The sequence below is a fragment of the Bactrocera dorsalis genome, chromosome 3 (genome assembly GCF_023373825.1).
Source record: "Bactrocera dorsalis isolate Fly_Bdor chromosome 3, ASM2337382v1, whole genome shotgun sequence".
Lineage (NCBI taxonomy): Eukaryota > Metazoa > Arthropoda > Insecta > Diptera > Tephritidae > Bactrocera > Bactrocera dorsalis.
The window spans coordinates 63,627,273-63,640,310 of record NC_064305.1 but is presented as its reverse complement, the minus strand read 5'-3'; the positions used below and the strand labels follow the sequence as shown (position 1 = coordinate 63,640,310).

Genomic DNA, 13,038 nt, shown 5'->3' with positions numbered 1-13,038 from the left:
ATTCAAAATATGAGAAAAGACCTTCGGTAATAATTTTTTGTCGCAAGCAAGTATTTTTGATAGGTATCCTAACTGGATACTGTTCCCCTGGCACTCATAATGTGAGGCTAAAACTTTTGGAGGGCGCAACTTGTCAAAATTACAATAAATAAAATGAGTTGGAAACAGCTAGACACTTTCTGCTCCACCGTTCAGCTTTCGTCAAACTATAAGGTTGAAGTATCTCGGTTACCACAGTTTTTACGATCCCAGCGAATTGGCTGGAATAGATATTAGCCGTCTCAATACATTTGATCCATACCTAGGAGTTCTGGGCATCACAATGAACAAGATTCTCCTTTCACGGGTCTTTTCCAAAATTGGCGCATGGTGAATATCTGTTCGTCCGACCATATTTTAAAAAGAAGCTGATACTTTGTCGCAGTGTTTGAATAGCTCGGCCGGCAAACCATCGGCCCCCGCGGCTTTGTTGTTCTTCAGACGGGTAATTGCAATTCGAACTTTTTCATGGTCAGGCAATGGAATGTCTGCTCCATCGTAATCGATTGAAGAATCGGGTTCCCTTCTTTGTACTTGTACTTTCACTGCCGTTCAGCAGACTCCATAATTTTAATATGCTTAGGCCATCGGTCACTAGATCACCTTTGGGGGTATATTGGCTCCGGTCTTGAAACCTTCTATTAGCCACCGCATCTTTTCGTTGAAATTTCGGGCTTACCCGTGCCGTTCCACAGTTCCCGTATACCGAGTTGTTGACGAGTGCTCTCAGAGTGCAGGAGTGCAAGCCGAGTAGAAAATCGTTCGGCTATCTGTTGTGATTGCAGCTTCTCGACGTTGAACCTTCCTTGTGTTTGTTGACGTTGGTGGTAGTTCCATCTGGAGACAACCAGGTAGCTTAATGAATTTTTCTATGCTGGAATCTGGTACTACAGATAGCCATATTTCGGGCCCCGGCGAAGTCGATCAGCCTCATCCCATTTGGGGTTGTTTCCTCGTGTAGACTGAATTTACCGACTGTTGCGCCAAAGACACCTTCCTTTCCCACCCTGGCGTTAAAGTCGCCGTCATAGTGCTGGTTCAAAAAAAGCTCAAGCAGATGGCAAATGTTTGTTTACCAAAAAATGAAACGCATTCATTAAATTCTATGGAAATACATATGTATGTACGCAGGTGAATGATGACAGTTGTACATATTCGTACTTACATATGTACATACATATGTACGTATACAATTCAGTTTACACTTTTTTCTGCGCTTCGGCGCAAACTTTTGAAAAAAATGCGCTTTAAGGTCAGCTTTAAATGCGCTTCAGCTATGACAAATATGTACAAATGTTTGTAAGTCTGTTTATTTCTTTGTTCTTTGTAACTACAAAAGTATCTATGGATAGTTTTCCTTTCAACATACAATTTATCGAACACTTATTATATGCGGAATTGTATATTATATTAGGGTCGTCCTAAAATAGAGATCGAAATTTATTTAATCTATAACTCAATATGTGTACGTAGTATCCACAGTCGAAATCATAATATTTTTTGTCATACACAAAAAGCAATAGCATACATATACCACATATGAGATTTAGGGGCAGCCAAAAACTTCAAATACTGTACATACTTATGTAAGAAGTTATCAGAAATACCTTTTTAAGCCAAACATTTTTTTTAATCCTAATACGGAACTTTGAACTTTAAGCGTTTTGGACTTACCCTGATGAGCTCATCTATGGTATCTTCTGTTCGAATTTTCGTAGAAAATCATTGTCAGCATTGTTGTAATGACAATTTGAAACGCAATTTCAGCTGACAACGACGTCCGAAGGCTATTTAGATACGCACAAACACCCATACACACATGCATACATATGTACAAGTAATACTTGAATATGTGCATGTAAAACGCAATTCAATCCAATATGCTCGTAAATGCTATCTTTACAACGCGACACAACAGAAGCCGCTATCAAAATCATATGTATGAAAACATATGCACATATGTACATACATCCCTATGTACTTAATAACAGTCGCATGCATTCATTGGAAAATGGGCTTCCTACAAACTTGTGTATGTGTGAGTATATCATTCTGTGACGTAATTTGTACGTCTTCCTCCACAGCTGTGAACCACAGTTCAAGTTTTCTTTGTTTCGTAGCCGAAAGATCCCAGTATTAATGCTACATTTGCGTTGTAAAACGCATTCTTTATTGCGTTTCGCTTTTGGAAATACATATGTACATATGTATGTATGTATGTACATATTTGTATGTACATGTTAGTTTTGCTTTCTCAGTCTGGATAAGAAAGCGAAGCAAATGCGTCTGGTGGTGAACGAAGGCAAGACGAAATACAGTGGCGGACAAAAGTCTACATACACCCCCTGTTTTCTTCGATGTGAGAGTACAAAAACTTTTTAGAAAAATGTGTTGATACAGTTTTATTCTAATCTTCTTTCTAATAACAACAAACTTAAAAAATCCATTAATTAATATAAAACTACAAATTTATGGAATAAAAACTCAAATATTGTGTTGACAAAAGTCTACATACAGTACAAAAATATCTTAGTTCAGTGCGAAAAACTGTAAAAAAAATGCTAGTTATTAAGACGTTTTAGTATTTTAGTTGGGTCCCCCATTAGTATCTATAACTGCTTGAGGACGCCGTGGCATTGATTCTGCTAAATTTGTCAACGCTGCAAATGTAATGCTGTTCCAAGGTCCCAATATGCGCTCTTAGAGTAGAGCAGAGCTAGAAATTTGGTTCTTTCTAATTCTACGCTCCAAAATCTCCCAGACATGTTCAATAATATTCATATTTGGACTTTGAGGTGGTGTATTTAATTGACTTGGAGTATAATAAAGCAACCAATCCTTGACAATTTGCGCCGCATGCATCGGATCGTTATCTTGTTGAAATATCCAACCGGAACCGAGCCCTAAATTAACCACCAAAGGCTTCAAATTATGTTCCAACAGAGACTTATACTTATAACCGTCCATTTCACCTTCAATAAAGTCCGAATTTCTAACTCCAGAGGCCGCAACAACTCCCCAAACCATTACGCTGCCGCCACCGAGCTTCACAATTGATACTACGTTCTTCGGTTCAAGCGTGGCGTTAGTTTTCCATCAAATTTTAGCACTTTCATCACTACCAAAAAGAGTGATTTTAGAATAATCTGTAAATGAAACTTTTTTCCAAAAATCCATTTCCTTTTCTTTGTGTTTTTTGGCGAACTTTAAACGAATTTTCCGATTTTTTCAGAAATAAAAGGTTTCTTCCGTGGTGTTCTACTGTGGAATCCGTTATCGTTTAGAGTTTTTTTTTTATTGTTCTTGGTTGGATACTCATTTGTGACGTACTCGCTATGCGTTCGGCTATATTTGGAGCATTTACTTTTGGATTTTGGTCTACTTCGTTGAGAATCAGGCTGACGTATCTACGAGATTGTTTTTTTGGGGGTCCACTGCGCGGTTTATTTTCGTTGGAACCATTATTTTTAAAGTTTTTTTAGAATTGTCTGTACTGTTGCTCGACTCAAGTTTAAAATTTTAGAAATTTCACCATATGATTTTTTTCTTTTCTTTCTTTTATCACCAAATTTCTTACATCAATTGATATTTCATTTCACGGAGCCATTATAGCTATTGAAGTGTTTAAACCACAACTAAATTCAATAAATATCAAACAATAAACATATTGAAATAAAAGAAAAAGGCTAACGTTACCTTACTGTTAATATAACAATGTACAAAGTATGAGATTTGAACTGTATGTAGACTTTTGTCAAAGCAATTTTTGAGTTTTTCTTCCATAAATTTGTAGTTTTATATTAATTAATGGATTTTTTAAGTTTGTTGTTATTAGAAAGAAGATTAGAATAAAACTGTATAAATACATTTTTCTAAAAACTTTCTGTACTCTCACATCGAAGAAAACAGGGGGTGTATGTAGACTTTTGTCCGCCACTGTATCTCCTGAAACAAACCGTCGTCGCACTGGCGGCTCTTCTCTCACGTCACTGTTGACAGTCATAACTTTGAAGTCATAAATAATTTCATCCATCTAGGAACCAGTATCAGCACCGCCAACAATGTCAGCCTGGAAATCCAACGCAGAAGAACTCTTGCCAACAGGTGCTACTTCGGACTGAGAAGTAAACTCTCCTCTCGACAAACAAAAACCAAACCCTATAAGTCACTCATTACTCCCGTCCTGCTGTATGTGCAGAGACATGGACGATGACAACATCTGATGAGTCGACGTTACAAGTTCTCGAGAGAAAGGTTCTGCGATAGATTTATGGTTCTTTTCGCGTTGGCCACGGCGAATATCGAATTTGATGGAATGATGAGCTGTATAAGATATACGACGACAGTGACATAGTCCAGTGAATTAAAAGACAGCGGGTTCGCTGGCTAGGTCATGTCCAAATGGACGAAAACAATCCAGCTCTGAAGGTACTCGACGCAGTACCCGCCGGGAGAAGCAGAGGAAGAGGAGGACCTCCACTCCGTTGGAAGGCCCAAGTGGAGAAGGACCTGGCTTGGAATATCATATAGGCGCCACGTAGCGAAAAGAAGTAACGACTGGCGCGCTGTTGTTAACTGGGCTATAATCGCGTAAGCGGGGTCTACGCCAGTAATGGAAAAGATAACTCTACCCAGGATAAACTCTAATTGAAATCCTCAATTTATACCAAAAAAATATGTCTAACTCTATTTTCAAATCCGGGACATCGAAAATTCGGAGCTTCACTGAATAATGATGGAAAGTGGTACCAACTCTGTTGCATTTGAAAAGCAATACTGCAATCTCTAATATAGGCCACTAGCACTCCAAAGTGTTCTCGCAAATGCAAGAGCGAAATCCAAATGTGATATTGTTCATCCCCAATTCTTTGCAAGTATCCGCGGCTGTTGTTTTATTGTTATTGGGAGTGGTGTTTAGTGGTGGTGGTTCCCAAACCCAGCGCACAACCTCGTTAGGTGAGTACTATAAAGTAAAGTCTTCTCCCGAAGAACAAAAACCAAATCCTACAAGTCGCTTATCATTTCCGACCTGCTATACGATCCGCAGTCGATGGAATGAGATACATATACTATACTTACATACGACGACATTGACTTAGTTCAGCGAATTTCAGAGAGATGCATATTAAACTGTCAGAAAAGAAACGAGATCTCACGATAGTACATCACAATAATATTCCGGAAATCACTTTGAGCTTGAGGAAGTAAGCTAAATTTCTTCCCAGTACAATTCTCATAGAACCAATGCACTGATGCTTTGCTATACAGTGTGCCAACACTGTAAGCATATGCTCTGGATATTTATTGATGAATTTTATAAGCTTATCTAACAACTGTAAACCGGTTAAATCCCCTTAAGTGGTTATTAAATCATATGGGAGTGGCCAATTAATATGTAAATTCAATATACATACATACATACATACATATGTACATATGTATATGTATATGTATCTAATCAGTTTTGCTGTCCCTTTGATTTATAGATTATAATAGATTCAATAACGCATATAATTATGATAATTTTTCTAATAAAAATATTTATTACTTTATCAACAAGCCTCACAATTTTTTAATTAATCCTCTATACCGATTAGCCATTGGAAAGCTACTTTCAACAGTTACACATTGAACGGGTGATCCAAGTATGGGTACTTTTTCCATTAGCCGGTTTTTGACTGATCACGGCCGAGTCGTGTCAGACTATCATGTTATTTTTGTTCAGTATTGTTTGTCATTTCATCATGGTAAGACTAACACCTGAACAACGTTTACAAATCCTTCAACTTTATTACGAAAATTCGCTGGTTTCTAACTAATACTACTGAGCGTAGTATTCGTAACACCATCACCATCTTGAGACCCAGTATTCATTATAGAAAAATATGCGACCGAATAGACCACGTCCAGCACACCGTAAAAGAAATATAGCAGCAGTGGCTGAGAGTATACACAAAGACCGTTCGCAGTTCGCAGTAACTCGGACTGACATATGGAAGGACTTGTCGTATTTTATGTCGAGATCTTAAATTGAAAGCGCAAAAATATACATATGTACATATGTATGTATCTTGTGCAAGAACTGAAGCAGCTCGACCTTCTCAAGCGACATCGCTTGATTCTTTGGGCTCTTGAAAAGTTCCAAGAAGATCCGACGTTTTCGAGCCAAAATCAGCGGCAGCAATATTCTCGACACTTCAGCCATGATACTCATTTCTGGCTCAATAGGTACATATGTATACAAGCAAAGTTGCTACATTTGGGACGAGGAGCAAGCTGAACAGACTCAAGAGCTGTCATTTCATTCAAAAGACCTGTGGGATCATCGGTCCATACTGGTGAACACGTAACCGCAAATGACGACCGTTATCACGCCATGATAACCAACTATTTTATGACTGAAATTGAAGCTCATGATCTTAGTGACATTCGATTTCAACAGAGCAGATAATTTCACGTTTTGGGCCGGTCGATTGGTAACCAAGATCGTGTGATATCACAACATTAGAAGTTTTCCTGTAGAGCTATGTAAAGTCTAAAGTGTATGCGGACTATCCCGCTTCGATTCAGGCATTGGAGCAAAACATAACGTGTGTTATTCGCCAGTTACCAATCAAAATGCTCAAACGAGTCATTAAGCATTGGACTCAACGGATGGAGCATCTGACACATAGCCGCGAGCAATATTTGAAAGAGAAAATATTCAAAAAAATAAATGCCAAAGAATGTACTTTCGAATGATAATTAAATTTCATGATTTTGAAAGTTAGGACTGACTAAAAATCATATGGATTTAATACTATCTATATATACGTCTGTTTAGTTACTTTATAGAAACCAATATAAAAGAATTTCATTACTTTTCCAGTAGGTAACTTTCGTAATATGTATCTCGCATTGTATAAATGTAATCGAGTTCCGCTGGCATGGCGTTAAAAAGATAAAGTATCGCACTAAAAAAGCGTGTCAGACAGTTTCGTGATTACTGAATGAGTATTGTTTTTCCAAACTATAGATAACTGTTTCTATAAATAATAAGATTAGAGTAACGCTTCGAAAGAGGAATGAGAGACCTGGAAATGAAACAATTTTTTAGCGTGGATGACGAGAAGTGTCTCCATTTCACATCACCTTAAGCACCTTGATAAAAGTGCTACGAAAACATACATATTTTTCGAATGAAGGCAAAAGTATGTGATGTGATGACACTCACAAATCGACAAAGCGCTTTGAACCTTACACAAATCTGTTGAAACGGCTAATGCCAGTTTTTGTTATACATACACATCTTCTGGTTCGCCGAAGGTAAGACTACAATATACTAGATATTTTAACCTCAGTCTGGCACGGGTTGAATAATGGAGCAGAAAGTCTCAGTATGTATCCATTTCACCCTTCTCAATGCAACATTCTTAACTTGCGTCCTTCAAGATTTTTAGTCTTGCATATTGAATTAAGAAGTCAGGTCCTCTCTAGTCGAACGAATACCAAACTCTATAAGTCACTCATAATTTCCATCCTGCTATATGGTGAGGAGGCATGGACAATGACATCATCTGATGAGACGAATTTTCGAGGGAAAGGTTCTGCAGAAGATTTATGGTCCTTTGCGCATGAGCTGTATAAGATATACGACGCCATTGACATACATAGTTCAGTGAATTAAGAGACACCGGCTGCGCTGGCTAGGTTATGTTGTCCGGATGCACGAAAACACTACAGCTCTGAAAGTATTCAACGCTGTACTTGCTGGGGGAAGCAGACGAAGACCTCAAATCCATTGGAAAGATCAAAAGAATAATTACCATTTTACCAAATTACCAAAATAATACAAAATCGTATTGATCTTGTGATATTTTCCACAATTTGTCATCGTAAATTAACAAAGTCTAATTAAGCCTTTCTAAGCTCTCTAATGAGAAATTACCATGGTTTATAAACACAAAAACCAGTGAACGCGAGTTTCTTTCTAAGCAAGAGTTTATTTATAACACACAAGCCAATAAACTCGAGTTTGTTTACAAACATAAAACACTAAACTCGACTTTATGTCTCAACGTAAAGATGTTGAAAACCACCAACTTGACACCAATTAATTCAACTTTATTGACCTCACACGCTACACAAGGAACATATACATACATCACATAAAACTAAGTCACAACTTTAAGATCACCATCAACATCATTGCCATCGCTTATCAGTAGAAATCACCATCGCTTAGCGACTCAGTCTTAACTTGCACCCCGCTGGGCGAATGTTGGGCATGCCAGTATTTAAAGCTTTGCGCCAGATCCTCCACATCGTCATCGCCACATTCAATACCAACCTCCGGTTCCGTTGGCCTATTGCTAATGCCACCACTCGCAGCAGCAACGGCATCAACATCACGAGCACCACCACCACCACTGTCTTCACCCGCATCCGCATCGTCCATCCACTTGCGCTTCAGCATTGGCTTATCGCGTTTATAACGCTTCATATTGCAGAATTTCACATAGATTTTGCCACGTTTCTCGGTGCGATAGTATTCCAATTTTTCGCTGGGGAAGAGCTGCAATATCTGCTGCTCCAAATTATGACTAACACGCAGTGACAAATGATATTCATTCATATCGAAGAAATTCACTATCAACTGTATGAGCAGCGTACGATGGACATTCATAAAATGCTGATGCTGTTGGTAGTATTCGAGCAGTGAGAGGCCCTTAAAACCCGACGAGTTCAGTATGTGCAACAGTGGACCGTTATCAACTTCTTCCTCGTCCGTGTCGTTGATAAATTGGAATTGTGGCGCTAAGCGTGAGCCACCACCACTAGTTGTTGTTGCGGTTGGCGTTGCTGTTGTTGTTGTTGTATTAAGTGGCAACGCATTCGTTGCAGGCTCCGACATAATGCCGTCCTCCAGCATGCTCGGCTGACGTGTCAGCTGTGGCATCTCACGCAACGCATCCTTAACGGGCGCCAACGGCGGCGGCGTCTTACTCTGTGTCGGCATTTTAAATAACACCTCTGACGTATTGGTCGCTACGTTGACGCAACGCACCGCTGCCGTATTCGTAGCACGTGTTTGCACACTTTTATGAACCGTTATCACATCGCTTGCTGTTGCCGTCGGTGTTGGGGGCGACGTGGTGGTGTGTGGCAAGTGCGTTGTGCGCGCCAACGTGTTGCACGGGTTGTAGTGTTGGTAGTGATTTGGTGCGCTGGCAGCCAGCAATGGTTGATTTTGATCACGACGCCAACGCTCGAAGTAATATTCAAAGCGTATACGTGTGCCGAGCTTGTAGGAATGTAAAAGTTCGCCGATGTGGTGGCATTTCATCATTCTCAGTTCGTCGATGCCGATGTTTTCGTCTGTTGGAGAGGGTGGGAGGTGGATGAAAAAGGTTAAAATTATTTTATTTTTATAGTTTGTTTGTTTAGCGGCAATACCTTGAAACTGTGATAACAATTCGGGTATACCCCAACTGTTTAGTAAGGTCTTCAGTGCAGCTGAGTCCAACATCTTCACTGTTTACCAGCTGAAATGATGAATTAAAAATTTTTATGAAAATCATCGTATGGCATTTTGTTATGAATGTGTGTGTATAGACTTACCAATATTTCTGTCACTTTTATATAATCAATTTATGTATGTACGTACATATGTATGTACTCAAGAGCTCATCAAAACCATTTTTCGAACGAATTCATCACTACTAAAAGTTACGAAACACATACATACACATACTGATATTTACTTATTTTACCCACTCTCGGCTAAAAATCAATTATTTGTTATTATTATAATTATTATCTTTTTGTGCACTGAAAAAAATCTCAAACAATTATTTTGTACTTAATGTACTATACATCCAGCCAGAGCGAAAGCGTGCATTCAACTAAACCAGAAGTAAAATGCTACATCCAAACCGCACAACGGTACATACATACATATATGTACATATGTCCGTGTGAATGCATGCAAATACAACTATACACAACAATTCATCTTTTCAATGAATGCCCACTCACCAAAAACTTCAAGCTGGCTTCTTCTATTCAATGTAGCTTCTAGTTACACAATGGTGCTGAGTATTCTATAGCGCTCTCTTTCGCACACAGACGCATTGAATATGCATTAAATTATTCGAGAAGTAGGAGAAGAAGACGAAAATTTATTCATTATATGTACATTTTGTTTTTGCTCGGTTTTGTACTCAACGTTACGTACATATTCATAATATTTCTAAGCAACAGTACAGTTAAGTTTGTCTGTTTGTGACTCTACAAATATACTATATGTATATACATATGTACTGTATGTATGTAAACAGCTGGTATGTACTAATGTATTGAGGCAAACCAAACATTTTACTAAAGTCATACATACATATGTATGTATAATTTTAATCAATTTTATTCAAAAATGTACTCAGGGCATCTTGATGTATCCGCATTCATGTATGTACATATTTACATACTTTTGTACGTATGTATGTGATATGTACACTTTTCGTAGCTGGAATACATATGTTTAGGGCTTTGTTAGCGCTAGTAGTATGAGTATCTAAACTCATTTGTATGTAAAAATATATGAATGTATGTACACATGTATGTATGTATGTAGATATGTAGAATTAATGTTCATGCGTTCTGTTCGTTGGTTCGTATACACGATGTATTTATTCACTTGCATCGTCACTCGGTACTGTGGGCTGCAGTCTAGCGAAAGGTGTTTATGAAAGAGTTAGTGTACTTAAGTATACTTAAGTTATTTAGAATTGAAAAAAAGCAAAATTAATAAGAATTTACAATATTTTTTTAATTATAAAAAAATAATTATTAACTCTAAACGAAAACGAAATATGTATCTATGTATCTATGTATGTAGATAAAATAAGTAAAAGATAAATTTTTTCATATTCAGATTGGTTTACCTTGAATCCTGGACGACCATCGTTGTTTTGTTGCTGTTAGACTAACAAAGCACATACATACTAAATGTTTGAAATAAATAGAATGTGTTAACGCAAGTGAAGAAAGTTCTCTAAGCGCTATTCACTTGGAAGTGGCCAGAAACGATTATTTTATGGCTCAAGCAGCTTACGACTTCCGATCAAGTATCCTCTGGGTACCATTTGAAGGTAAGCTAAAGTAAACAAACGAATCAACCCTCCTCAGGTTTGTGCGCTGGGTTTGGGACCCGCCACGTAAAACAGCACCCCAATGAAAAGGACACAGCAGCCTCTAGTGAAAGACCACCTTTTGATGACAACCGCTACCCAGCTGGTTAATGTCCTCGTAAAAATAAATGCTGACATCACCGTCGTGCAAGAAGTGCGATAAACAAGACAAGGACTACGATAAGTAGTTCCTTGTGACATTTACTACAGTGGCCATATAAAAGAGCACGAATTCGATATGGGATTCGTGGGGGAAAAGATACTTTGTCGCCAAGTTCTGGCATTCACCCCGGTGGAGGAACGTCTAGCCACAATTCGCATCAAAGCGAAGTCAGCTTCTTTGTAGAATATGGTGAGACGAAAGCATGCCGACCCCAAAATATGCGCCAAATACCTCCTCAACACCGCATATAAGGTTCTATCGAACATGAAAGATTAAGGCCCACCTCAGTGTGGCTTCAGGTCTGAAAATCAACAACTGAGCAGGTACTCACCATGCGCAAAATCTTGGAAAAGAGGATTCACATACACCAACTCTTCGTCGATTTTAAAGCTGCGTGTGACAGCACGAAAAGCCTTTATGCCACTGGGTTTAAGTTTGGTATCCCCGCAAAACTAATACGGTTATGTAAACGGACGTTGAACAATACCAAAACCTCCGTCAGGATCGGGAGGGACCTCTCCGAGATATTGCTGGAGAAAATAATTTGAACTCCAGAGCTAAACAGAGAAGGCAAATTCTTCTACAATTGCGTACAAATGCGGGTATGCGCCGGTGAAATAGATACCATTGACCACAACAACCGCGTTCTGTTTTCTCAATCAGTCATAACTTCGAAGTAGTAGATAATTTCGTCTACCTTAGAGCCAGCATTAACACCAACAACAACGTCAGCTTCGAAATCCCACGCAGAATAACTTTTTCCAAGGTTGTACTTTGGACTGAGTACGCAATTGGAAAGTAAACTCCTCACTCGACAAACGAAGATCAAATTCTACAAGCCACTCATTATTCCCGTTCTGCTATATGGTGCAGAGGCATGGACGATGACAACATCCTATGAGTTGGAGTTACGAGTTTTCAAGAGTAAGGCTTTATCTTTGGTATAACTAATAGTATCATATTTACGTGTTTAAAAACACAGCACACATTTAGAAAATAAAAAAATAAACCTTGTATTTTTTAATTTTAGGCACTCTCACCACAGTGCAAAATCACCTTTACCCACTTGTGACTAGTTTACGATGATTGATTAGACCATAAGCAGCATAACCGTATGAGGAAACACATAAAATTATAAATTAGCAACTTAAGCAGTTCAATCAACGCAAACAAATTCATTATTACTTCTTTATCTATATACATATGTATGTACGTATACATAAAGCAATACTGATAAAAAATAATAAAAAGTTAGGTTAAATTCTGGCACCATTTTTAAGACTGATTTAAAGATAAGAATATTTATTGAAAATAAAACAACAAAAATTAAAGAACTAAAAATATTTTTTTTTTCATTTCTGATTAATATTGTTGCCATTGAAGAAAAAAATATTTTCATTTTAATAGTAATTTATTTGAACTTTGCACACATTTGGGCAAAAAATAGTAAGGCTTTTTTATCTGCGAAAATCCATTCGTCGAAATATTTTTTTCTAGGGCTGTCAGTAACATTTGTGTCATATGTCGTATCAAAATAATCTTTAGTAATTAGTATATGATTGTATTTCTGAAGTATATAAAATGCATTCGGCGATTTTTACGACGAGTGAATTTGTTCAACAAAGAAGTTCCATTAAATTTTGTAAACAGAATCAAATGTCTAGTAAC

At 37.9% G+C, this 13,038-nt stretch overlaps 1 protein-coding gene and 1 long non-coding RNA gene across 2 annotated transcripts; one reads left to right on the top strand and one right to left on the bottom strand.

Moving 5' to 3' along the window:
* Positions 1–7,996: 7,996 nt before the first annotated feature.
* Positions 7,997–9,936, bottom strand: LOC105233677 (uncharacterized). Its single transcript, XM_049450948.1, has 3 exons — positions 9,640–9,936; positions 9,475–9,563; positions 7,997–9,396 (listed from the first exon to the last, which is right to left on the bottom strand). Exons 2-3 carry the CDS (start codon positions 9,545–9,547, stop codon positions 8,240–8,242), a joined length of 1,230 nt encoding a protein of 409 aa, XP_049306905.1. The 5' UTR covers positions 9,548–9,563; positions 9,640–9,936; the 3' UTR covers positions 7,997–8,239.
* A 1,026-nt stretch (positions 9,937–10,962) lies between these two features.
* Positions 10,963–12,723, top strand: LOC125777081 (uncharacterized). Its single transcript, XR_007422090.1, has 2 exons — positions 10,963–12,294; positions 12,401–12,723. It is a non-coding gene; the product is annotated as an uncharacterized LOC125777081 (long non-coding RNA).
* The last annotated feature ends 315 nt before the right edge of the window (positions 12,724–13,038 follow it).

Bases quoted from the DNA above. Each gene is read 5' to 3' on its own strand.
- LOC105233677 (XM_049450948.1), bottom strand. From the start codon at position 9,547: ATGTTGGACTCAGCTGCACTGAAGACCTTACTAAACAGTTGGGGTATA. The intron at 9,397-9,474 runs GTATTGCCGCTA...CCTCTCCAACAG, and splicing joins ATTGTTATCACAGTTTCAAG to ACGAAAACATCGGCATCGAC.